The following is a 27,378-nucleotide window of genomic DNA, read 5'->3' as shown; positions in this document are numbered from 1 at the left end:
TTTCCATTTTCATATTTGCATTTCTTTAGGAAAATCAAAACTGTAAAGTCAACAAGTTATGCTTGAAGCGTTCAGCTTGCTCGTCATGTTGCGTATATATTGAGCGAATTTTATCCGAATAAGTTTCCAGCACGTACTTCCTTACTTTTCCATGACCGCATAGATTTGTTATTACCTGACAATATTAATAAGAAAACATATATAAAACTTGAATGAAATCTTTTAATTACCTGAATGCAATGGATTTGCGTAGTCAAGTCATGGTGACTTCTAGCTAAAATAAGCAACCGTTCAATTAAATTCGGTAATTCTATGGCCTTTAGTATTGCTTCAGTTTTTATCGTTGCGAAAACCATGCAACCTGCAGCGGCACTGTATATTTCACGGCGCTGAAACATTTATTTTTTTTAGAATTTCTTTTAATTGTTTCCGCAATTAATATTATATACTTGATCGTGCAGCAAATTGTAAAGCTTTATCAGCAGATTGCCTTCGATGGCGAAACATTTTCCTCTGGGTGTGCTTATCAACATGGCCATACATTTCAAAGCTTCTGCAAGTACTTCGCAATTCGTATCGTTATATAAGATTGTAGTCTGCAAAATCAATGTTTAAATTGATTCGTTTTGTAATACAATTTTAAATTCCCAACTAATGTTTTATGGAAGCCACGTTCGATAGCGATGTATTTTCCAGTGCAATACATCAACCATTGCATTGTTCTTAGGTAATAAGGCGTGCATGGGTCATCTTCGATGTACTGATCCAATCTTTCGATGATCATTTCGACAAATCCGTTATTTACCAAAATATCAGCACCTACAAAACATTATTAATATATTGTTTAGTGAAACTTGCATTCGCACTATTAAAACTTTAAAAATTACTTAAAAATTGAAATTTTGGTGATATTGTTATTTATGCAAAACGCGAAGAATTTAAATAATTTATAATTTCATTGAAAAAGAAAAACTAACACATCCAGACTTTTGAAAGTTTTTCTATTAAAACAATGACTTTCATCCGAACGGCCGGCTCTTCGTCGTTTAAAATTCTCGCCAAATTGTTGATCATCCTATGGTTTTTCAGAATGGAATATTTTCCATCCAGTAAGTTCGAAATTGTCGCTAAAACCATGCACACCCGTTCTCTTACAGCTGGGTCTTCGTCGATCACTAAGTCCGAAAATCTAAACAATTACACTATATTATTTAAAAAAGAATAGAGAAACAATATAGAGTACCTTGCCGGTACTCTCAATCGAATTGCTTCGAAATTCCTCTCGGGATCATAGACTAAATCGCCAATGCTGTGTATAGCCTGCATCACAGTCCACCTATTCGTGCTATGCAACTCACGTCTCTAATATTTTTGATAATAGTTCAATGCAGATTATCAAATAATCAGTGGTAGGTAATACGATACCAATTTTTTCATTCCCCATCGGCCGAAACCAACCGGTCTTCTGGTGACATCGCAACTGCATACTGGTATATTCGGTTGTTCTGAGCACAATCTGTTGAACGGCGGTAGGGTGTCGAATTGATCGATCGTGTAGTTATCCCTCGCTGTAAAACAATCAATACAACATGCAAAATTAATTCAAAGAATTTGGCGACAGTGAGGAAAGACCTAAATCGACTGTTCGATTTATAATCCGTGGATCGATCTTCGTCACACATTGCAGATAGGAATGTTTGTGCACTGGAAACATTATATAAATTATTTAAAAAAAAGTAACAAACAATAGCGTCAAACACTGTGACGTGTCTTGACATGAATTTATTAAATTCGATTAAATTTATGATTGCACCAAGAGAGCTGCTGTCAAAATCGTACTGATTATAACTTATAATATTCATATAATAGAAACACCAAATAAAAATTATTACAAAAGTTTTATCATTCGACAATGCAATGATTGAAACTTTTTAAGCCTTCAATTCCTCCATTAATGTTCAAATATCATCACAATTTAATATTCTTCACTAACTCCATTATTTATAAAAATAATTTATTGACCATTTTTTAAAATTAAATTATAAATAAAATAAAACTATACATAAGTATTATAAAAGATAATAAGTGCAAGAACATGGTAAGTTATTTGCAAGATGATATTCTAAAAATAATTGTACTTGCATTTATTATCTAATAAATATACGAAACAAAACTGTTTTGCTGTAATGTGTCTGAAAAAAAAAATGCGATATAGATAAACTTAATGACTCATGTACAAATATAGATTATTTCTTATGTATATGATCTGAATAGCAATAAACTGACCCAAGAGTTCGCTATTATACAGTAATATATGATTTGCACAATTGAAATTTATTTCTAAAAAATAAATCAGTTTATGAATAACATTTCAAAATGCATTTTATTTGTCTTGCTTTTCATTTAAACTAAAATTAATAGAAATTTATTAATATTATTCAGTTACTGAAACGTAATTGGAGCCACTGTAATAGGATTATGTATACAGTTTTAAATATTGAAACGTTGAGTAATTGCAAAATAATTGCAGTAAAGTTAAGAATATAGTATATAGCGTGCTAGTAACGGAATTTTTAGAAATATAAATACCATAAATCATGAGGTACTTAAAAAAAAACGATGAAAATGTATTTCTTATGGTAAATAAATTAGGATATTTATATTAGAAAAGCATTGGGGTGCTAGTTACGAATTTATTAGACAATAGTGAAACAATCCATAGACTAAAAAGGTATAACATCTTTGATCTCCCTTATTGATTTTAAAATTAGAAGAATGCTTTTAGTTATTTGTTTTTATTGTTATAATTAATATTTATTTATATTATGTAATTTGGAAGGTTTTCAATGGGAAACTATTCCGCTCAGTATTATATTTTGTTACAGTTTTAAAACAATTTACTCGATGCCAGCATGTGGCAGATTGTAAATAAAAAAATTATAAAAAAAAAATTAAAAAATTGGGTCTTGAAATTTTAAAATAAACTTATTATCTGCATTTACTAAACAGATATTCAACCTTTTCTAAAGAAAGGTCAGAGTGGAGAAGTTAAGGCTTGATTGTCCAATTTGAAAGAACTAAAGTTCAATAGCACATTCAATTCCAACATACAAAATATATAACTAATTTAAAAGTTTGAAAAGAAATATTTTATGATAATATGAGTTAATTAGAATTACAACAAATTACAACTTTATAACGAATTGACAAAATTCAGCATATTATATTAACATAATTTTGTATTTTAAAAAGTGCAGACTACATCCACATCATAAATATTGTAATTTAACATTTAAAAGAAAATTGTAGTTAATATATTTATACAAATGGAAAGCTAAAAGAAAATAATTGAGATAAAATATCAGAATAATTTCATTATAAAAATTAATTATATTTATGTACGTCAATGCCATCATGGTTGACCTTATTTTCGTTTTTGATCGAATTAACTAAACATTAAAGTCAACTTGAAGTCACTCAAATATAAATGTATTATGGTTCATAATCGACATGACACCAAAATAGAACTGTGTTGCTAAATACATGCTGATAATTGTTTATATTTACTCTTCTCATTTTGTATTATGAAACAGTTTTGCAAATGAAATTTGAAAGTAAACAGTGAAAATTCTTGTCATCGAAATGTCATAGTTTAAAAAAAAACATCCATAAATATGACCATTGCGGATTTTTGTCGGGAGCATAGGTATTCTCTAAGAATGGACGAAATACCATAAAATTACACTTATGGGATTTACCAAATGGTAATTTTAGTTTTATATTTAATTTACACATTATCATTAAAAAAAAAACTTTATTTACATAAAGATATTAATCGCTATAGAAACAAACAAAAAGTTTACGAAAGATAAGCAACGTGTGTTGCGGATATTACTTGGTCCAATGTCAATTTAATATTAAATATACAGTGGAACCTCGCTTAACGAGCACCTCGCATAACGAGTAACGATGAGAAGGGAAGTCCCGGATTGCACACCTGCTATCATTTTTAAAACTTGTGTACACATATTATTATGTTTTGAATATGTTTCACTATACGAGTAAAAATCCGGAAATTTTGGAACGGATTAAACTCGTTAAGCGAGGTTCCACTGTAATGTACTTTATTAGAAAGAAGATTATATAGATGTAAGTTTTTAATAACAAAAACTTTTACTTTTAATAACAAAACGCAACGCGCGACAATTAATAATCTATATAATTCCTATTATATTATTACTGACAAATTACTATAAAAGATCACATTCAAATACAATTTTGTAATTTTAAAATACCGTTGACTAAAAAAAAAGGTGAAAATACAAAGTTTTAAGAAAAACTATTTTTAAAGTTAAAGTAATCAATTACTATAACAGCAACTATCGTATTCTTAGAATGAGATCTTGCAAATAACAGTCATTAAGCTAATATCATCTGATTTTTGTAGTATAAATTGTTTAGTTAAGAGTTCTATTAACGAATCCACCAAAATATTTTTTTCTATAATAAACATTTAAACGAATATTGATTCTACTTTATTTAGTAACTTGTCATGATCATAATGTAAATAAAACTATTTTAATCATTTCTAATATCTAGTTTTTGAATATTACATATATTTAAGATCATCACATCAAAAACATGAATTTAAACAATATACAAATATTATTTATTTAACGCATAAAAAAACATATTGGCTAATTGTTTAGATCAAGGTTTTAGTGAACTAAATAATTATTTTATGTTTTATGTACATATAAGATTATTTTTATTCAGAATTTTATCAAAAATTTTGTAACTCACAAATAATATTAGCGATATATAAATGTATTTATTTTAAGACAGAGATCTACTAAGCTACTCTATTAATTACTTATAAAAATAAAGTTTTTTTTTTCAATAGTTATACAAAAACACATTTATAATAAAACCACTAAAATGCTCAAATAAATGCGTTGTAATTGTGTATCGGTAATTGTGATACGTAATTTAAATTATTTTTTACATTATATAAATTTATCGATACATGTATCTTTTATATAATCTTTATAGTATAATCTATTTTTTTATCCATTAGATAATAGATAATAAACTATTACAAACAAAATATTTTATTAGATCAATCAATAGCAATGTACTTTAATTTTAAAGAAATTACCTCTAGTCTTAGGGGATTATCAGATAATACTCAAATAATGCGGATGGTATAATGCGACAAGAAATATAATTGCCTTCAATTTAAAATGTAATTGGTATAATTATATTAAACAGATGGTATATAGAAGAATGATAGAAATTGATCCTTTATTGTTTATTACTTGTAAAGTAGATCAATTGTGTATATAGAAAAATGCGAGAAATTATTTTACTAAGGTTTCATGACGATGCGATTTTCATAGAGTACTTGAAATATACGCGATTTTTTTCTGGTTACTGCAATGATAAGCCACGCGAAATAGTAATTGATGGCGGTAGAAAAGGAATTTGAGTGTCGCGAATGTATAGATATTTCGATCATTGTATCGGGTTTATCATATCAGGAGTATTGTAATTATAGAAGTATGTGGACTGGGTTGAGCGTGAGACATGCGCGCAACATATTTGCAATTGAATATTTCTGGCCATAATATAAACACAGTGAATACAGCTGATCTGGACGTCGGACTAGAAGCTCTTTCACACGCGCTCTCTAAATATCAGTGCACACGAACATAAATCTGTTGATGAGACGCGATGCTTTTTTGATATCGAATGTATTAGTGTTGCGCATCCTTTTTTAACATTTTTTTTATTTCTTTGTTTGATAAGTGCTTATTTTGAAATAAATTTATCCTGCCGATAGACGTGCATTTATTCTGCTACAATGATTACTGTGGTAAGTCCGAATTAACAGCAAATCACTATCTGCATCCGTTCGTTTATCGCGTTCACTTATTTTTTTGTTTGTTCCTTCTCGAGGTGAAATCGATCGCGAGAATCCCTGCGATTGAACTTCATTCTCTTTCATCGTTTTTTATTTCGTTGCTTTTAAGTGCAATAAAATATTGGATTAATTTTTGCAGATACTGAAACTGGTACCATTCTTCGCTGCCATCATCCTCTACTTCAGCGTGTTCATTCCTCACACAGAACCGACTTACTTGGCCGCACTTATCAAATGCCTTCCCATAATCACATTGATGATCTTCGTCGTCTGGTACTCAAAGTTTTCCAATGTTAGGTGAGTTTGCGAACGCTTTTCAGCCAGAAAAAAAGTGTCTGATAAACTTGAAATACGAGATTATTGCTTTTAACCACGGTCAACTTATAAATAGGACTACGATAAACTTTTTTTTCCAGCTACATGTGATTCATGTTAAAAAGAAAATAAGAGAAAGCCTGCGATTTATCCATCTTATGAACAACGCCTGTTTTATTATATTCAGAAAACTCAATTAGTTATTAAATTACAATTATTACGATTAACAAAGATCAATGATCAAGGTTTTTCAATGTAATTGATGTAAAATTTAGTTTTAATATGCCCATTAATATTTATCAAAACGACGAGGTAAAATTCTACACAATACGTATTCTCATTTCAACATCTAATTTTTAAATAATACACAGAACACGCTTCACAATTATATAACTAAACCCATGCGACTATTTATTTTTTCAATTTTAAACCGGTTTTCTAAATTTAATATTGCTATTTATAAATTCGTATTTATGAGATTGTAAGATTTTGGTGATTTGCACGTTTTTTTTTTCTTACAACCATCAGTTTCGTCTCTGAATATTTTAGTATACGTTGTTAAACAGAAACTATTAATTAAAAAGTTTTATTTATACAATTATGTGTTGCATAAATGCGATGATTTTGATCTACGTCGATGTGTTGATGTAAAAAAACAGATTTATGTATTTATAAATGTGTTTAGTATGTACAATATACATGCAAATTGAGTAGCAAAAAATGCATGTACATGAAAATAAGCGCACGGCATTGTGCTATGCCTAACAGGATAATTATGCCCTAGAAAAAAAAAACATGCATGAAGTATGTTTGCCACGTGCCATTAATTATCCCATTTCAAGCTGCACTTTTCATTCAATTAGTACTACTATTTATTAGATAAAAATATATTTGGAGATTCTTGAAGTTGGTAGATAAATTCATAATTTTATTCATCGCTAAATGCATTTAACTAATATTACCAACAGTTAATTAAGCGTTAGAAAGTGCTAAAAGATGTATTATTTTTCAACAAAATAATATATATTTTAAAAAAATGTGAATAATCCATAATAATAAAGGCAATAATGGGTTGTTAGATTTTTGTATAAGAATTATAATGAAAATTTAATCAAGATTCATAATTTTACATAGGAATTGCATTATAAGAGAAACTTTTATTTAGTTGAAATATTTAGAGCCAATCTCGATTCGACCGCTATTTAAAAATACTCTTTAAATTTAAATAAATTAATTTATTACACCTTTGTACATTTCCTTTTGACTTAGAGCTAAAATTGAAACTATAATATTATCTAATAAAACTAAAGTGCAAATGTACTTGTTTAAATTATGCAATAAAGATTTTTTGTATATATTCATAATATAATGTTATGTACCTTGTATAGTTGATGTAAGATTGTATAGTTTTGATGATTATTTTCAGATATATTTTTCATATGTTTCATTATACTCTCAAATATTAATATATACATGGTGGCTCAATTGAACTGCAACTTTTCAGAACGCTGTATTTTTTTTATTTCAAATTGGATTTTATTGAACCATAAGCAAAACATGTTGGAAAACATTTAAATTTTTCGAATTCATATAAAATTTTCGATATGGCCACCTTTAGCGCGAACTATGGCTCTGAGTTGGTCGACAAGGGAGTCGCACGCTACACGAAAGTGAACCTGCGGAATCTTCCTCCATTCACGGTATTTTTTAGTTATGACATTGACCTGTAAAATGCCTCATACCAAGAAGTCGAGTGGGTTTGCACTGTGTAATCGAAATGAAGTTTGGAGCGTTATCTCTCAGCCAATGTTGGTTTTCGCGTGCTTCGTGTGATGGTGCAGAATAGTGTGATGGTTTTGAAACGTCAATTATTTCTGATTGAAGTATTTGGTTACCCACGGCTACAGAGCACCTTCCAAAACTTTATCGTGATAGACATTCGCACGGTCCAAAAACAACAACGGAGAGCGACTATCGACCGTCACAGCCTCCAAAACTACCACAAACGGTGGTGCTTGACTACTTGTGGTCTTTTGAGTTCATTTTTGAGTATTCGATGCATGATTATTTTATCGTATGTTCAGCTGAGTAGCCATTTGTATTCCACTACGTCGCGGATTTAATCAATTTGAACCTTAACTTTCCGAACAACTTCTGCCACAGATGTAGTTATTTTCCGACCACCAAAATAGGATTTTGTAATACTACTAGCTTCGTTATAATGTGTTATGGTTCGAGACACAAACGATTTATTCATATTGAGGTGTTCAAGTGCTCTAACAATAGCCACTTTTGGTTTTCCGCTCCAATAAAGGTCTATCAAACTATTGCATTTGAATTCCATCACAAATATTTTTTTTCCCAATAAACTGAGATGCAAATGCTTCCGCCAGCTTGTAAATAATAAAATCAGATTTCATTAGGCGAAATATGGGCACAGCATTTTCAAAAGTTATAGCAGTTTTAATGCAGTTCAATTGCAGAATATTCGGATTATTAACCTATAGATAACATAAATGAACAAGGACATAGATTATATTTAATCGTTGAATATCACAATGTCGAAGATAAGTGATCGCTCTATCGAATTACAATACATTACTAAACTAAAAATATTTAGGCAATAAGTAGAATATGTTTTGGCCATAAGACAAAAACAGAAAAACAAAATACAGTAGATGGTGAGCGGAACGATTTCCCATCGGGATGTCGGCAGGTCGGATGTAAATATGTTGTACAACACCGGTCCCAAGATGCTTCCCTGTGGTACAGCTGTACCCAATCGAATCGGGCAATTTCAATTATTGTATTTACTATTTATCTCGTTTATGTATATATTTATTTTAGTAATTGCATATAATACTACGATAAATTCATTAATTAATAATCTATATTGATTGAATGATTTATTTAGATCTATATCGCAAACATTTTTGTTATGTAGATATCATTATTTATCAAAAGCTTTACGATTTGGTCATAATTGTAATAATGAATACAATTTTAAACGCATTCAGTGATTTATTTATTCTGGTTTGCAATAAAAAATGATTAAAAATGTATTTTTTCATTTTAAATATTATTCAAAAAAATATCTTAAATTCCAACAATACTACATCAATTATAACATTTTAATGTAAAATATTATTTTCCAAAATATCAAACAGTATTATTTTAGTACTGACATTATGTATTAGATTAACACCTCGATTTACAACACCAGTGTATTTTATGAATTACATTAATTGTTTTTATTTATTTACTATACAAAATAGATTTGAAAATAGAGTAGTAATGTTAATATAATATAACAGAAAAGAATAAACTAAATTATTTTATACAATCCTACGTAATGTCGATGCATATAAAACGTTTCTTTCAATTCTAGTTCTGTCTAAGTTTTTAAACAAATTTCTCAATTATATTATATTAAAGAAAATAATATCTATTTCATATTTATCATGATTTATAACTCTTCTACTATTACAAAAATCTGTATCAAAAACATTTGTGTATTGTAACAAATACTCCATATAATCGATAATTGTATAATGAACAAAACTAAATAATTACACGAAGAACAATGTAACAATTAGACAATCTGTATGATCGATGATGGCGGGGAGGTATTAGATTCGTAATCATTTTAACAGAATTAATGGCTTTTCATTTCCGTGCACTTCCTACATAACACATTTCGTGTTTTTTTTTCTATTCTTAGAACATAATCACATATTCATTGGACGTGCCGGATAAATAATTAATGCGGATAGTAAATCAATATGGCAAATGATCCATACTTTCGGGGTTACTACCGTGGATGGATTTGTGTATTTCTGGAATGGAATTTAGTGCGTTTTATATGTAACAACAAAATGAAATTAGTACAAAGACTTGTCATGTTACTGCATCTATAGATTCATTCTAAGTTTGGCTTTTTTCTAACCCTTTTTATATGCCTTGGCACTCTTGAACATATAGTACAACTTCTTCGGCACACTTAAATTATGATGATGTTTGAATTTGATTTGTACTTCTTTGGAAAATCATTTAATTAATATTCGATTTTTTTATATTTTCTTCGAACAACGCATTTTTGTCATAATAAATTCATCCAAATGGTCCCTTTCGTCCAAATGGATCATTGAAAATAATTAATATAATTATATTTGTAACAACAATTACATCAATGTAATACAAATATAATACTCAACAATAAGAATATGCATATTTGTTCTATTATATAGTTTTACATACAAATTAGTCTTTCTCAATGTAAACATATTATTTATAATATAACGAAACAAGAAGTAATTTTTAGTATTTTTGTGTAAAATTACTATTACATTTAATCGCACCGTTTCAATCTAAAATTGCACAAATCTTAATTCCGTGCATTAAAATAGTAGAAATAGTACATTCTTGGCTATCTTGATCTGAATACAATAGTGATTGATATTTAATGATCTGCCACGACAAAAAGTATTTTACTTTTTGCAATTGTACACTTTTAATCAATATTTTCTGTTTTATGGAATTTGAATTTAAATACATCAGATTCCAATTATAAAATTTTAGATTAGTTAGTTAATCAAAACTAGATAATTAACTTTATCTATAAATTATTTATATTATATTGTAAAGCAACATTCTAGATAAAAATATACAAATACATGTACAAAGAGCTAAATTCAAGTAAACAATATATTTTGAGGATATCTTTATCGCCACTTTATAATAATGCTTAGTCGATTTTAAGCAAACACTTCAGATCTAAATGAGCACTGAAGTGCTTTTTACACATAAAAAAATCTCAAATATTTCTATTTACATCATTTGTCGAAGTGTATATTCTATGTACGATCATCTACATTCAGGGCATAAAGTTCGCTAAGATGAATCTTAAATAAACACACAAGTAGTAACGAATGGAGTGGTCATTCGTTATCAGACTAGAAGGCCAGTTTAATAACAACAGTAATAACGCGTCGCATTTATTCTGCTCTGTAACCCAGCCAGCTCAGAAATAAATAAACTCGTTTTTTTCTTTTAATTCTACTCATTCATTTACTTTTTTTCGTGCACTGATAATAATATAAAACGTTACGTGTGTTTCACATTGAAACAAACAACAAATAAGTCCAAAATTATTACATGATTTATATGGAACATTAACAACATTTTTTTTGTATTTACTTGTGTACGGTACACTGGTTTATGTAATAAATAATATATATCGATGTTACAAAATTAATAATTAACTCTTTTTGGACAGGAGTTTCACCTGGTTATCGCTTGCAATTTTTTGTTTATACTGAGAAATTCCAACATTCTTTATATGAGAGATCATGTTGTATAGCTGTGATTGCAAGGATGTAACATTAAAATTGTATTGATTTCATTTTAGCAGTCTGTCATTTAATTGAAATATTACAATATTTCCTGTTATATAAGAATGTGTGTGGTATTAAAACTAACCATCCAAGAACTATAAATGTTCCTAAACTTTATAAACATGTAATATAATTTTAATGTAAATACAGCAATACCTCGCATCGATCAGTGCGGAATCACTATAATACGGCTGGAAAATTTCAAAACAAGCATGTGGTGCTCACTCCAGCCCGCTTATATGACGTCACCTACAAGCCCGTTACGGTTCGCCCCACTCCAACCCGCAGCTGGTATTCCGGGAAGGTCTGATAAGGGTACTACCTAGTTAGGGTATATAAGCTGCAACATATCTGTACCCGGTTTATTCTCTTATTTCCTGTCTTCTCTTCCGCTCCGCCTGTGTCTTAATAACTTGTAGGTTCCCTGTATTATCTTGTGAGTATTCTCTCGAGCATCGGACTCATTATACTGTAAGACCCCTTTGTATCACATCACAAATTCTATTTGTTTGTAGATAATTGATCTTTTTCCTTCTATACTTGTGCTTTCCAACCTATACTTAATCGGGACCTTTCTTTTTAGATTTTTTTGAAAATATTCACTGAATCAATTACCCGCACTATACGAGGTATTGCTGTATCATTTTTATTTATTTTTTTTTTATAAAAAGTTGAAGTTTTCTATATTGAGTCTGTGCATTAAGACAGAGCATTTGCTTTAATATCTCGACTAGAAAGTGTACATTATCTAGGTACTTGTGGTTAATGTAGTTTTTACTATTCGCAAGTGTAATGCAAATGTTTCTTAAGAACTTGAAGAAATTACCAAATTATGTACTAATATATAATTTAATTTGTAGTAACTCTGTTGTCTGACGGTACTTCATATTTATGTCACTATTTAAATTATAAACAGACGTGAAACAGACCTAAATACTTTAATGTAATCTTTATATTGTATACAAAATGATTTGTTTTGAAATGTAGGTACGTACATTCAAGTAATACTTGTCAATTCTGTACAGGTTATTTTTTTAAGTTATAAAATAATTCACTTATTAACGTTCTAAATTTAAAATATCACTTTTTTACATTTAAAATTTTGCTGAAATTTAATAAAAATTTATAGGAAACTTAATTTTAATCCAAAGAAACATTTTAGTTTCTTCATTTTAAATATGGTCGGGTAACAACGGGTTAAAAACTGATGCTTATTCATTCCATCAAACAGTTGATTTATATTTTCATGTTTTCAACATAATAAATTGTAATCGTTCCAATTATCAATCTAATGAATATAAAAATGTTTTAAAGAAAATTAATTGTAATTTCTTGATCTTATTCCTATACTTTTGTAGTCGAAAACTGTAGTATTTTAGTTCGTTTATGTCCGAAATACATCAGAATTATTCGTAAATTATTAATAATATACAAAAATTTATTGTACAAAAAAATACAAAGGGCTATTGACAAAGACTGCTGTCCACCCTGTTCGTAAATCACTTAACACAAAAATCTATTCTGGAAGATAAGTTTTTTACATTCGAGATCATTTAACTAATATCTAGGTAGACTATCAGTTTAATTTTTTTTAATTTTAAATTATTTCTTCTTTGGGAAGAAAGTTAGAGATTCTTTATGCTTTCCCAGAGTTCATAATTTGTGTTTATTTGCATTTATGTTCCTTCTTGTCCGGCCAATAAATTAATATTATTTCTTCTTAAAACATATTCTATACAAGAAATATGTATATTTCCATTAAATTAAAGGAAATACATGTACGTATCGATAGTATATGCCACCCCTACTTATTGTTTTAATTTCTTTCAACTGACTAAACATTAGATATGCTTTGGTTAAATTTGTAATATTCTTCTTGATAACTAATTTTTATAATTACTCCCGTTGAATTCGATCTAATTATTCACTTTTGTTTCAGAGTGCAAGCATACGGTAGACGGATATTCTTCGGTCTTTTATTCTCGTGTATCGGAGATTACTGCTTAATATGGCCAGACTATTTTCCACTCGGAATGCTGTCATTCGCAATCGGTCATATCAACTACATCACGGCGTTCGGATTTTCCACAAGAAATCTTCCAGTAGCTGTAGTCACATACACTATCACGGCATTGGGTAATATGAATAAAACAAAGTGTACACTCTGGCAGCATATTTAAGACGTTTGTAATACACCTTAAATATACGCTGGCATAGTGAACAAGAGGAATAATATTTAAATATCGTTTAATATTTAGGTGTTCATAAAATTTACAATTTATTAATTCTTACAATATAATAATAATCTTTGCTTTTTTTAGGTTGTTTATATTTAATGCCTGGCCTGACTGGTATTCTAATACCAGGTGTCCCAATATATTCGATCATCTTGAATACAATGATGTGGAGAGCTGTTTCTAGGATGAATAACGGGGTAATGATGATTGATTTAAAATATTTTACAAAACGGCAGAAACTAGCAAAGTCTAATCTTAAATCACACATATTAAAAACAATAGTTTTGTTAAATATAATAATAAACATGGGGCCTTCTTCTTCAATTTCAGAAACCGATCACTTCTACGAAAATATTGACTGCAATCGGGGCAGTGTGCTTCGTGGTATCCGATTTGATAATAGGATTGGATAGGTTCAAGTTCAAAATACCCTACGATCAGGTGAGTGGTTGTCGATTGGAATTCTAAATCTATTGTTAATGGAAAAATTGGTGTATTTTTTAGGAACTCATTATGAGCACGTATTACGTGGCACAATTCGGAATAGCCTTAAGTATACTGGACGAGGGTGCCAATGATAGGAACGACTGAACGCGCAAATATCTCCACATCAATTGTTATAAACAAAAAAAAAAAAACAATGCAAAACAAATAAAGAAAATAATATGTCTTCCTTGAAATCCATTTTACATTTACAACTTAAAATTCATACATATTAAAAATTATCGATTGCTATCATAATCACACACAATCCATAGATTGCGTAAATAGAAATACAAAAGAAAATTATAATTCTCGATTTATAATACTAAATTATTTTTCTTTGATTGTTCATCATAATCCTATATATTTAAAAATACATTTTGTACCTTAATCTGAAAAGTCACATAAACTTATAAATATATATATATATAAAAAAACATTCGGTAATGTTAAATATTTAAAAAAGACTAGATTTAAATATTTATGTTATTAATAATAAATAGACTTTTTTTAAATACAAAAACATAGTTTTGCATTTTGTTCCGCATGAAAACTGTTTGAGAACCGATGAAAGCAGCGGCCAAAAAGGCAGCACTGAAATTGGTAGCCTTTCCTATTATGTAGTCCGTTCGCTTCGTTTAACTTTAGGTTAATAATTTATAGTCATTCGCACGTTTCTGTCACAATCAATCACAGTCGTGTTCGAGATTGACGCTCATACATTTCGGGTTGCAGGTAGATTCGCTCTTGTGCGAAGAAGCACCTCCGATATTCAGTAGAGAGCCCTTCTCTACGTCGCTCGTCTCCAGGTTTCGGGAGCTTAAACTCGCACTACTCCGCTGTCTACACAAGTACATCGAATCTTCGTGTGTCGGCGATTCTTTCCCCTTCAAACGGCAAACAAAAAACACACAATTTTGTAATACACAACAAATAATCTTGTACTTTAATAAATACATTAAAAAAAATATTTATATAATAAAATAATAGTAAATAAAATATTTTAAAAGTATTAACACAAACAAAACACCTCACATATTTTTAATACACAAAAGAAGGGGTTGTCTTTTATTAAAAATGATTTCACACAATTAATAATTTCGTCGGTGGTTTTAGGTGACATACACAGGATCTACTAATATCGGTAGGGTGACGGGAGGTTGGAGATTGATTGAGGAAACATAAAATGGGTTAGTATTTTTTAGTGTCGATCAACAAATCTGTATGTGTACCTGTTTCGATGGGCCGCAGCATGTGTTCAAGACGCACGTATCGCTGCTGGTCTTCGGGCAATCAAGAACGCAATTCTCGCTCTGCTCGTTCTCCTCCGGATTCTCACGGCAATCGGTGAAATCTATGAATTCGGGTTGGATCGTTGTGGAGTGGATTCCCTCATTGTGGAAGAATTCCTTCACCTTCTCGGCTATTTTCATATATTCCGATAGGTTCCTACATCTAGAAACAAAAAGCAGATCATTTTAATTTTCTCTGTACTAAATCATTAGTTTTGAGGACGGAGATATTTCAGATAATGTTTTAACTTTCCTAAAGAAAAATGATAATAAAAATGTTTAAATAAATAATAGGTTACATATTGTTTCATTATTCTCAAGCCATTGCGAAACACAATAATGCGAATCAAAATGATGCTAAAGTCTTTCATATAGTATAAATCATACTATATTTGAGATATAATGCATACAATAGGATGGTCGATAACCTTGGGATGCATGTGATATATCACAAAGTAAATATTTTGATGTACAAGTGGAAATGCGTTATTTTGATCATAATAATAATTGATGACAATGATCAAGATTTATATGGGTTGTATATATCGTACTAAAAGCTTAAGTGAAATGAAAGATAATTTATATCTAAATATAATATGGTATAATTAAATTGATAGGTGATGATGCTGTCCTAATTGCATGAATTAATTTATAAATTGTAATCAGTAGTTGAAAGAAAATTAAAAAAAAACAATGCTTTTAGCAAATGTTTATAGGACAATTAAGCATGTTAATAATGTGATGCACTAGGTAAGCTAGAAGAGAAGATGAATTAAAGTACCTAATGTGCGCAGATGCGATGATCCTGTTTCCAGCCAGTTGCCAAATATGGAACTCGTGAATTGCCAAAACCCCATCAACTTTGGAGAGGAGACGCCTCTGGATGGCGTCGACCTGGATGTGAGTTGGCACCGTCTGCAGTAATATCAAAGCGGAGTCCCGCAACAAAGGCCACACCGAATTTAGAATAAGGATCACAAGGAGGATGCTCAGGGCTGGGTCAATGTAAAATTTATATTCCCAATCGGTCAGCCAAAAGACGACAGCCGAAATGATAACGATGACCGATCCCAAAGCGTCTGAAAGCACGTGCAGGAACACGCCACGCATATTCATTTCGCCAGCTGCGCTGCTCCCTCCGTGACTATGACCGTGTCCATGGCTGGATTTGGCTGTGGAAGGTTGCGGTGGCGGACTTGGAAATGTTTCGTCGTTCTCGTTATCGTCGGTCACTGCCAGCTGTGTCAGGCGATTTCTGCTCCTCGACAGACCATGTGAGTGAGAATGTCCATGGGCAGAACCATGATCTAAAAATAAATATGGATGATACTCGATAAATATAATAGTTTATATATTAGTGGATGTATAGTGGATACTTTATAAAAGATATATTTACCGTGAAACAGAAACAATCCAATAACGTTCACTAGCAAGCCTATCACCCCCACAACGACGAGTAACTGCGGATCGTGGATTTCCTCAAACTCTATGAACCTTTTAAAAGCTTCCACTGTTATCGAGAAGCATAGGGCCACTAAAAATACGGCATTCACCAATGCACCTAACACCTCCGCTCGAGCCCAGCCGAATGTATTTTTTGACCATTTCTTTGGAGACATCTACAGAAAAGAAAGAAGAAATAAAGTACAAATAAAATATTCAATATAAACTAGAGAAAACTTCCTGTGAGACTTACCTTAACCGATAAAAAGGCTACGACTAAAGCAGCAACATCGCTGAGCATGTGGAAACTGTCAGCAACCAAAGCCATGGAATTAGTCAAATACCCTACGATGATCTCGACGAAGAAAAACAACGTCGTCAGCCATAACATCGACAGCAGTCGGCACTTTTTTCCTGTTAATTTCCCCATGATCCCTGCAAACAACAAAATTAATTCGTGAACTCGCAAATAGTAACTAATAAAGAAAAATGATTGTACTAAAGATTGAAGTGGTTTTGAAGAGTACGGATGTTTACCGTCGTCTATCGCCAATGTTGATAATTATTTTCCTTTTATCTTTTCTGTTATTGTTGAAAAAAATATTGTTTTGTCGTTTACACAATTCATATGAAAAGTCGAAAAACATATCACAATCATCCAATTATCACAGTCGATGACTTATAATCATTAAAAGTAACTATAGAAAATTACGAAAATTTAACAAAATTTAGATACGGCTTTATTATTATTATTATCAAAGTCATTACTCAATCCAAGTTTTGATTCATTAATGCATAAAATAAACCAGTTCTTGTATAAATATAAAATTGTATCCATATAAGGAAATTATTTTATGTAATGTAAAAGTGCGAAAATAAATATACATGATACAGAACAAATTTGGTAATAAAAAAATCGATGGTTATGAAATATTCTCGTTCTTGAGTATTTAATATAATTTTTAATCGTAAAATTTAAAATGTATCATCGGCAGTTTACTAGTGATAACTACATACATACAATATAATCATTTCACTGTTATTATTTATTTATCTTCACTGTATTTCGATACTTTGCAATGGCAATCTAGATCTTCAAATATTTATTTAATGTATTGACCGCGTTTTTCGGTCCTATTTTTATTTATTTACTTTGTTTTCTCGAATCTATACAAATGAAGCGTATACATGTGTGTACATGAAATATTGGTCGAACACTAACAAATTATACACAGTTGCACTGTTTTATTGCTGCTTAAAATGTCTTTGCAAATGTACTTAACTAATAAAAAAAAACTAAATACCAATTATATAACATATAAAACTACTAGATTGTATAGTTGAAGTTTAAATTTAAATATATAGAATTGGCGCCATCTTACAGAAAAGAGGTGCAGTGAAAGTATGGAGTCAAAACAAACTAATCTCTATTATGTAAACAACATAATTTAATCTTTTTCTGTTTTATAATTATTTCCACTCAAAAATGTTTTTAACTTGACTGTTGCAATAAAATTGTTATTATTAAAAACAAATACAAATCAAAGAAAATTATTCTAAAAACTAATTTAATCTACACTGTATAGTTATGGGAAAAATCAACGATACAATCAATATTTAAAGTCTAGGTAAAAACATAAGCAAATATATCAAACAAAAAATAATTCTATCAAACAAAGCACAATAAAATTTTGTAAACAACGAAGTCTACCTTTAACCAAACTTAATTGTAAATGATAATTTACTGAAAGCTGAAATTTGTCGGCTTAACACTAATGATCAAAATATAATTGTTATTTTTTAATATCAGATGTGACTAGTATGTAACTATAATATATGCAAATTATCATTAGCATCTGTATGTCTCGATCGGATTGTGTATACAAATATAACATACAAAATAAAGACTCAATTAGCATAGGTTTAATCAATTCAATTTTGTTTAATATTTATGCTCGAATAGAAAAGTTTGATCACAAAGTTTAATTTGCAATAAATTATGCTAAAACTTTTAATTTAACTAAGAGATACATTTATTTTGAAACAAAGATTTTTTAGATATATGGAAAATTAATCTATTTTCTATTCTAAAATTCACAACGCATCTGCGCACTCCCCACGCATTCATTTGAAATGTAACGGCTTCTAAGTTGTTGAGACATCCGTCTATTATTTGAAAGTCATTTAAATGTTTTGTCTGTTGAATATTTATATAAAAGAAGAAAAAAACAAAACAATTTTCAACATTAAATTTGTAAACAGTATTAAGGAATATATACAGATGATGATGATAAAGCAAAAAGATAGTAGTCAGTATATTCGTGTATAGTGACTTAATTGTTATGTTATTATACACCAATTCATTAATAAAATCAATTAAAAACTTTCACTTAGTAGGAAACAAAATTTTGTATCACCCTGCTTCCAGCAATATTATATAATTTCATTATCTTTCACAATAAGTTCGGCCGAAAGAATGTCTAATTTCCGATGAGTAATTTAGTGATGTAATTTATTTGCTTTCAATTCACTCGTTCCGTTTTAATGCCCAGAGGCGGAAGCAGACAAAGAACAAGGACAATCGAAACGAGACGTTAAAGAACTCCTGACAACTGTTATCATAATTTCTCTTGCGTTTTTTTTTTCATTTTTAGATTCCTGAGCCGCATCAAATGCGATATCAATGAATTATAAAATTTCTAGACACAATGCAACGCAACATAGTTGCATTCTGAAGTGGATCAGATAAGAATCAACATAGGAATGCAATTTAATCCTTGGAGAAAACTAGAGAGTAATTCAATATCGATTAAATATAATGCAATAATTACAGAGGACACGCGACTTCTTATAATTGAAGATGCAATTTGACTTTCATTTGTATAATTCAACATTGTTATTATTACATTAATTGCAGCACCATTTCTCGTTATAAATAATTTCGATTGAGTCGCAATTTTATCAGTTGTTCTTAAACTCTCCTATTTGTAAAATTCAACTCAATAAAGTGATTATTGCTAGTATTCAATTGTGATACTAACAATAATTACTTTTTAGAGTTAAGGTTAAGCTGCAGGTTATGCTGTGAATTTGTGTAACAACCTCGGGCTTAATGTTAACCAGACCGAAAAACAGAACAACTCGAACAATGTGTAACAATATAAACCAAAAGAAGCTACATGTAAGAACATTTCAAAATTTCAGAAACTATAAATCTGAAAATAATCGTAGATATTTAAAAATTCAACGATATATATATTTTATTTTTAATTGTTGCAATTACTTATTAGGAAACAAGAAATATCTATTTTAAATCATAAAAAATAATTTAAATCTGATTCTTCAACAGAATTAGAAATTGATATTTGTTTAATAATTACAAAATGTGTAAAACACCAATATCCTTTGTTTTGTATATTATTTTCAATGACAATTATTATTCTTAGCCAATAAACATTAACTTTTTTAGTAATTAAACAAACTAAATATTACTATGTATATAATAGAACATTTATATACGTTTAGGAATTAAGCAAAAATATTTTTTGTGGCAAATACAACCATCTCAACAATTATTTAATATTCGATAGTAATAACAATACATTGTATCGAATTACACATTACTATCGAATATTAAACAATTGTTGAGATTGTTGTATTTGTCACAAACATAATAGTGACAATATAATAGTGAGTAAAAAATTATTAATATTGCATTATAATTTAATATAAAATAGTACTAATAAATAAAATACTATAAAATATTTCACAAGTTTTGTTTTATAAATTAAAAATGAGTAATATTAATAATAAAAAATGGTGCATCACAAATTTACAAACTTTCTAAAGTAGGAAATTGTTTATAAAATAATTAATCCACCGACATGTTAATCAACAAAAGCTTCGTATTGAGTCATATTATTTATAATCATCACACTTTAAATAATTTTCTATATAAATATAACGTCTAATCTGCATAAAATAGTTTGTTATTGTTATTGATTTTTGTACCATTTGTTTCTAATCTTCCATTATTTACCGTGTCACAGGTGCTCATACTAGTATAGATACAAGTCTTCCTACTATCCAATATTTAAACCAGAGAGTCGAAATTAACCGGAATTTTTAACTGAACCGTAACTGTAACCGGAACGAAAAATTGCTCAATTTCAAAACCGAAACCGGAACGAAATTTAAATTACGGTTAATTTCGGTATTAATAGAGTATATAAACAAACAATGTATCAGAGACATCCATGAAGTCTATTTGAATACTCCGAATTCTTTTTTAAAATAAACAAATACATTATAAACAAAACCATCAAGGCCGTATTTCACGGGAACGCTTAATCATCAATAAAAAATAGAGCCTCAATCACCACCAATCAACCACCGACTAAAAAGAGAAAATTTTAAGAAGAAAGGGCAAGCACAAGTCTTGCGCAACTAACATTAGAACAAACTCAAATTAAAGTGATTAAAAAGAATATTGCTGAAAACATGACTCAAGAAACATTACAAAGTGCATGTATTGAACTAGTCACAAATTAATTTTTATTTCTTTTATATTTTCAATTTTATAATTGAAAACAATACTAAACGAATTTTGTAAATAAAATTAAAATTGGACTCGATTTTAAATTTTAACTAACCAATTTAAATTGCTATTTTAAATTTAAATTTCAACCGGAACTGAACCGACATTTTTAGACGAACCGAAATCGTATCTGGAACGATAAACATTTACTTGGAACGTAACCGTAAGCCGGAACGAAATTAATTTCGGTTCGACTCTCTGATTTAAACTACAATTTAAAGTTATCTAGGCTAGTTTGATTATAGAATTAATTTATAAAATAATCAAGTTTATAAGTTAGTAACATATATCTGAAGCGTTTTTCGCATTTGATTTTAGGCCAGATATCATTTTTAATATCGCATCGAGTTAAAACTCATCTGAACTCGACTATAAATCATTTTTTTGTCGTATGTTATCACAAATAAAGTTTCCGATCAATCAGAGAGAGAGAAACTAAATAGGGTCAACTAATCGAAATGTACAAAACGAGTAAAACTAAACTTATGAACTGGTGAGAATGTAATAAAAATAAATATATTGAATGCAATAGATGAGAATACTTTTAGAATTTAACATCACAAAAGCTCGATGCGAACCTCGAACCGATACTACATAATTATTTCGTGGAAAAAAGAATTAATCACATAATAAAGAGCGCATAATCATACTAACAAATTTGTTCATTTATAGGGTATTAGTAATACGTATGGTATTTGTATTCAAAATAAAAACAATAATTAACAAACGAGCAAATTGGACGAATCATTAACATTTCTTTAATCATCAGTTAAATATACCGAACTATGTGAATTAAACGAAATGCACAGTAAATTATTAATTACCAGTCCTTATTTTTTCCGCATAGCTAAACGATAAGATAGAATGATGCGACACAAGCCATGATTTTATCTCAAATAAATGATTATAAAATTCAAATCAAGTATTACCCAGTTAAATATCTTGTTTCATGTGTGATATTATAAATATCCTTATATTTTCCATATACTAATATATATTACCAGTAAATAAAGAAACAGCATATTGGAGTGATGAATATAACTTTAAAGTTCTTTTATTATTCAATTCTATAATGAATACATTTTAAAACTTAACATTCGTAAGCTTTAAAATAGCTTACAAATGTTAACCAGCGTTTGTTGCGAATAGTACCCGGTGTCGGCAACCTTTGTCAATTTGGAATTAATATAATCATAGAACGGAGACGTTTCTCTATAGCAGAGGAAGTTTACTCGTCGATCGAGAGATTTTTGGACGATTGCGAATAGAAAAAAACTGATTATTTGGAACAAGACTGAATTTCAGTATATATTATATATATATATATAAAAAAGAAACAAAAATTGTAGGTAACATTTTATAATTAACATTGGGAATTTCGTTATCTCTTCAATTCATTTGGAATTATTATAAGAAATGGAAAAACCTAGGTTTATATGTGTGGATATAATTATGGTGATTCACTAAATTTCCAAGATAAAATTCTTCATATAAGTTCCCAGTAACACGGAAACAGATGATTGAAGTTTTATAAATATTCTGTGAGTTAAAAAAAAGAAGTAAGATTAACTTTCCTATTTTAATATGATATTTTATTGTATAATTTTTGTAATATAATGTAATTTTTCCAAATGTGGATAATTTTAACTCTTGAATTTCCCTTTCAAGCACAAGGACACTCGGTTAAGAACCCCAGGCCTAGATGGCCGTATATTCTTGTGTGATAAAATAGTAATTATTAAACTGAGTTGTATATAATTTCAGATTTGTAAATACAGTAATTAGTCGAGGACGCTTTTCTACGTAGAAATATATTAAATAGCAAATATATAAACATATAATATATTCACACAAAACCAATAAAGATTAGATACAATACATACAATATGAACATTAAAGTACAGTAATGTAGAAATGTTTTAACTTAGTTTCGCTTAATTTTTTTTTTCAATTCTACTTATAACAACAATATTAGTTACAAAGATTGATTAAAATAAGTACGTAGAAGAATAAATAAAATGAAAAACATAAATGCGAAATTCTCCGTGTTCACCTGAGCTTGAAACAACACAAAATCGTCGACAAGCAAACTGAATTAAGCAAGATTACCGTGAATAATAAAAGGAAAGCAATTTCTTCCACTCACGTAGAATAATGTGGAAAGAAAATTTAAACGGATACAACCAATTCTTTGCCACGGCCTTGAAATCTGTATACATCAGGTAATATTCAAACGGAACAGGTATTGTAAATATGCACCCGTAAACATACCCACTAGCAGCTTTTATCTTCCACGTTCGTCTATTTGAATGAAGTATTGTGCGTTTGAAATTATTTAACAAACAAATAAAATTTTAGAATAATACGCTTTAAATACAGCTTCATCGAAACAGATATCACAGGAAGCGAGTATACAATCATACATTATGTTGATACATTGGTTTAATGGAAACGAGAAGTTGAGATGAAGTTTTTGGAAATGCGAAAAGTTGATAATATAATAACATCTAGTAATGCTTACTGGTAAATTTAAATGCTTCAGGAATGCGCACAGAGGGAAGATTCAAAGCGGTCAACTCCACACTACCTCCTCGAATGATGATAGAACAATGCACCTATGTAATATGTTCGAAAGAATGAACAGAAATGCACGTTCGCGGCTGACGTAAGTAGTACGTTTGACTTATTTCACTAGGAAGGTCAAAACAAACAAATTCACAATTCCTTCTACATGGGCCCGACACAAACGCAAATATAATTCCATTCATGGGGGCCGTGTGCAAGATGTTCATGCAATAGTGGTGCCGTGCGCGTTCGTCGTCTTTCCTCCTTCTCGCTTACATAAAAATTTCAAGAATACGAAGTATACGTGTGATTAAACGCCGAAGGAGACCTTCGAAATACCTTTAGTATGTTTTCCCCGATGTGGTCAGAATGCGTGCATGTCAACTCGAAACAATTCAACAGTCGAAATGCGAACGGAATTATCAAGCAGATCCCGCTTTTGCAATATCACTTAAAAGTTGTAAAGAGACTTATTGTCCATATCTATCGAGCTTACGATGCAGCAAATGTATTGTTTCGTTAGAATTATATAAGTACATGCTATTGGTAATTTCTCTATAAACCGCACATTGTTGCGATATATACAAAAAAAAAATGATAAGATAAAGGAGCAGAAATCTAAATCTCATGTGAAGTGTGAGTTCTAATCCCATCAAATGAATTACTTGTTAAGGTTTCATTGAACTACATTTGAATCGATATATAAAAGGGGCACGAACCTATTCATGTTCTTTCATTTTGAAATATGCTTAAAATATAATGAAACAAAGTGGGGCTAAAGTAGCCGCAGCAACGACGCTGTCTCATGCATTTACTGCTACCCTTTTATGAATCAGCTGAGCTGACATTGGCTTTGTTAGTCTATAAATAGTTACCACTCTGAATAAAAGGAAAATAAACTCACCTCGCTCACAACTTCAACCGAAGTTTCCAATAAACAAGAATAATTCCTAGAAGCGCCGATGAGACAAAGTTTTCCTAGATACTACTTGATGTGTTATATGAAATGTATATTAAATAAAAATATATAAAACGAGAACCGAAGGAAATTTCTTTTGATCTACTGTACGTTTGCTAGCTATTCCCATACATCTTCTTTGTTGGTTCTATTCAAGTCTCGCTCTGCACCAATTTTGCACTAACTAATCACTTCTTGACCTTACGTCCCCAAAGAAATGCAAGGCTCAACTGGACGGGCGACTCAAACGTTGTAGCATCACAAAGAACTCAATGACAATTCACTGACAGCCGCAAGCGCACTGCGTTGCCGTATTTCCTATTAAGAACATGTCTCTAAATATCAGTACTTAGGGCGACTGTAGCTGACCGTAGCCGTGTGGCTATAGTCGTCTGTATCACGAAAATCCGATACGAACAGTCTTTTGTTCGATCCTCATAAATCAACAACAATTCGTGGGGGTCGATAAACCCTAAAAGTGCCAAAGATATTTATATCAATAATAAATTGATATAAATCTCTTTATATTAAAAAAAAATTATATTATTACTTATCTTGAAAAGTGCGTATTCAGTATTTGTTAATGTTAATAATTATACCATTATTATTATAATATATAAGTATAAATACTTAAAATAAATGAATTGAACAAAATGAATACAATTAAATATATTTGAACAAAATACATACTACTTAATAGAATACATACATACTACTTAATAAAATATGTTCAATTAAACTTGAAAAGAAGTTTAATTGAACATATTTTATTATATTGGAAAGAATATAATGTTTTCAAAGAAATATTATTGTATATTTGGCAACACTGTCTTTGTAAAATTGTCTGGGATCATATCATGTTGGTTATAGTCTTACTCGACATTTAGCGGTTTGGTGAATCCAGTAACTGTTAGTTTACATTAGCAAGTAAACATAATTTATTATCATTTTAGATCTAAATGAGGGCTATAAAATATATTTGTTGTAGAAAGTGATTAAATAACGTGCAGAGCAGTGTAGCCAACAGTGAGATGAAGTGAACCGTTGTGCGCATGGTGTCGAATTCAGTAACAATTATCGATTTAAATTGTCGATGAAAGTCGCTGCTCCTTTACGATCGGTCTGTTTCCAAAGATTACCATAATGAACAGGGTGTTTTCAAAATTGATGAGCACCCTCGGCTACACGGTCCAATACTATTGCATTGCGCATTGTACATTCCAGTACGTTGCAAACATTGTAGTGGTATGTCTGGCTAATATTCCCGCCACCTATAAAACAGAAGCAGCTACTGGCCATAAAACTTAATGTTAATATAGGCCACACACTGTGCAATAAATATTTACTCCTTTTATCTGTACAAATAACTAATGTGCTTGTATTATTGACATTATTATAAAGCAATCACTAACAATGGATTTTATATTGATGTATCGAATGTATTTATTAGTTTATCTTATTTATTTCCGTTTTAGTGCACCGGACCTTCGATGGAACCCACAATATATACGGACGATATTTTAATTACCGAACGTCTCACGTTAAATTATCGAAATTTGCAGCGAGGTGATATTATTATTGCGAGATGTCCCAGCAGTCCTAGGGATCAGATTTGCAAGAGAATCACAGGGTTACCTGGTGATCGTATGATCACGGAACTCGGTCGATCATCGATCGTTCCCAGAGGACACGTTTGGATCGAGGGTGATAATAGATCGAATTCTTCTGATTCCAGGAGCTATGGACCTATTCCTCAGGGTTTAATTAAAAGCCGAGCGGTGTGCAAAGTGTGGCCACCACAAGAAATATGTTCATTTACTGAATAGTTCTGCATTAGTAATATTTGTAAAATGTATATGCGTAAATAATAATAATCATAATAAAAGGAAAGTATATTTATCTACCTTTCTAAAGTTTTCTTAAATATATAAATCGTTAATATTGGATAATTTATTATTATAAATATGATTTAGTTTTTTTATTTATTACATAATACCTTATTACAATACTAACAAGTTATACTAATTACTTGAATTAAAGTATTAAGCTAAACTAATTTAATCTAAGAAATATTACTGAAGATGAATAGATTAAGAGTCCACAAATTATATAATACAAAAGTATATAATACACTAATATTTATTAGTACACATGCAAACAAATGACATATTG

General features: G+C 29.8%; 4 protein-coding genes across 7 annotated transcripts; 2 read left to right on the top strand and 2 right to left on the bottom strand.

Moving 5' to 3' along the window:
* Positions 1-19: 19 nt before the first annotated feature.
* On the bottom strand, positions 20-1,714 carry LOC108564144 (radial spoke head 14 homolog). The gene is made up of 8 exons (XM_017923081.1): positions 1,633-1,714; positions 1,426-1,568; positions 1,244-1,362; positions 978-1,189; positions 653-819; positions 450-596; positions 231-389; positions 20-175 (listed from the first exon to the last, which is right to left on the bottom strand). The coding sequence occupies exons 1-8, from the start codon at positions 1,712-1,714 to the stop codon at positions 35-37; spliced, it is 1,170 nt and encodes a 389-aa protein (XP_017778570.1). The 3' UTR covers positions 20-34.
* A 3,910-nt stretch (positions 1,715-5,624) lies between these two features.
* Positions 5,625-14,631, top strand: LOC108564167 (lysoplasmalogenase-like protein TMEM86A). Of its 2 annotated transcripts, XM_017923119.1 has the most exons (6): positions 5,625-5,875; positions 6,063-6,220; positions 13,571-13,767; positions 13,953-14,065; positions 14,199-14,309; positions 14,373-14,631. In XM_017923119.1, exons 1-6 carry the CDS (start codon positions 5,864-5,866, stop codon positions 14,457-14,459), a joined length of 678 nt encoding a protein of 225 aa, XP_017778608.1. In that variant the 5' UTR covers positions 5,625-5,863; the 3' UTR covers positions 14,460-14,631. The 2 variants fall into 2 exon arrangements, with proteins under 2 accessions (XP_017778608.1, XP_017778607.1); XM_017923118.1 differs by having other exon boundaries at positions 13,953-14,309; positions 14,373-14,464.
* Positions 14,632-14,829: 198 nt separating this feature from the next.
* Positions 14,830-25,477, bottom strand: LOC108564166 (zinc/cadmium resistance protein). Of its 3 annotated transcripts, XM_017923117.1 has the most exons (7): positions 25,318-25,477; positions 25,153-25,233; positions 17,340-17,521; positions 17,040-17,262; positions 16,425-16,950; positions 15,584-15,806; positions 14,830-15,238 (listed from the first exon to the last, which is right to left on the bottom strand). In XM_017923117.1, the coding sequence occupies exons 3-7, from the start codon at positions 17,514-17,516 to the stop codon at positions 15,038-15,040; spliced, it is 1,350 nt and encodes a 449-aa protein (XP_017778606.1). In that variant the 5' UTR covers positions 17,517-17,521; positions 25,153-25,233; positions 25,318-25,477; the 3' UTR covers positions 14,830-15,037. The 3 variants fall into 3 exon arrangements, with proteins under 3 accessions (XP_017778606.1, XP_017778604.1, XP_017778605.1); XM_017923115.1 differs by having other exon boundaries at positions 25,153-25,477; XM_017923116.1 differs by lacking the exons at positions 25,153-25,233; positions 25,318-25,477 and adding an exon at positions 24,205-24,298.
* A 555-nt stretch (positions 25,478-26,032) lies between these two features.
* LOC108564154 (mitochondrial inner membrane protease subunit 1) lies at positions 26,033-27,105 on the top strand. Its single transcript, XM_017923091.1, has 3 exons — positions 26,033-26,133; positions 26,195-26,451; positions 26,682-27,105. The coding sequence occupies exons 2-3, from the start codon at positions 26,350-26,352 to the stop codon at positions 27,030-27,032; spliced, it is 453 nt and encodes a 150-aa protein (XP_017778580.1). The 5' UTR covers positions 26,033-26,133; positions 26,195-26,349; the 3' UTR covers positions 27,033-27,105.
* The last annotated feature ends 273 nt before the right edge of the window (positions 27,106-27,378 follow it).

This window comes from Nicrophorus vespilloides, unplaced genomic scaffold, assembly GCF_001412225.1.
Source record: "Nicrophorus vespilloides isolate i.1.1-1 unplaced genomic scaffold, Nicve_v1.0, whole genome shotgun sequence".
NCBI classification, from domain to species: domain Eukaryota; kingdom Metazoa; phylum Arthropoda; class Insecta; order Coleoptera; family Silphidae; genus Nicrophorus; species Nicrophorus vespilloides.
This window is presented reverse-complemented; position numbering and strand designations above follow the sequence as displayed.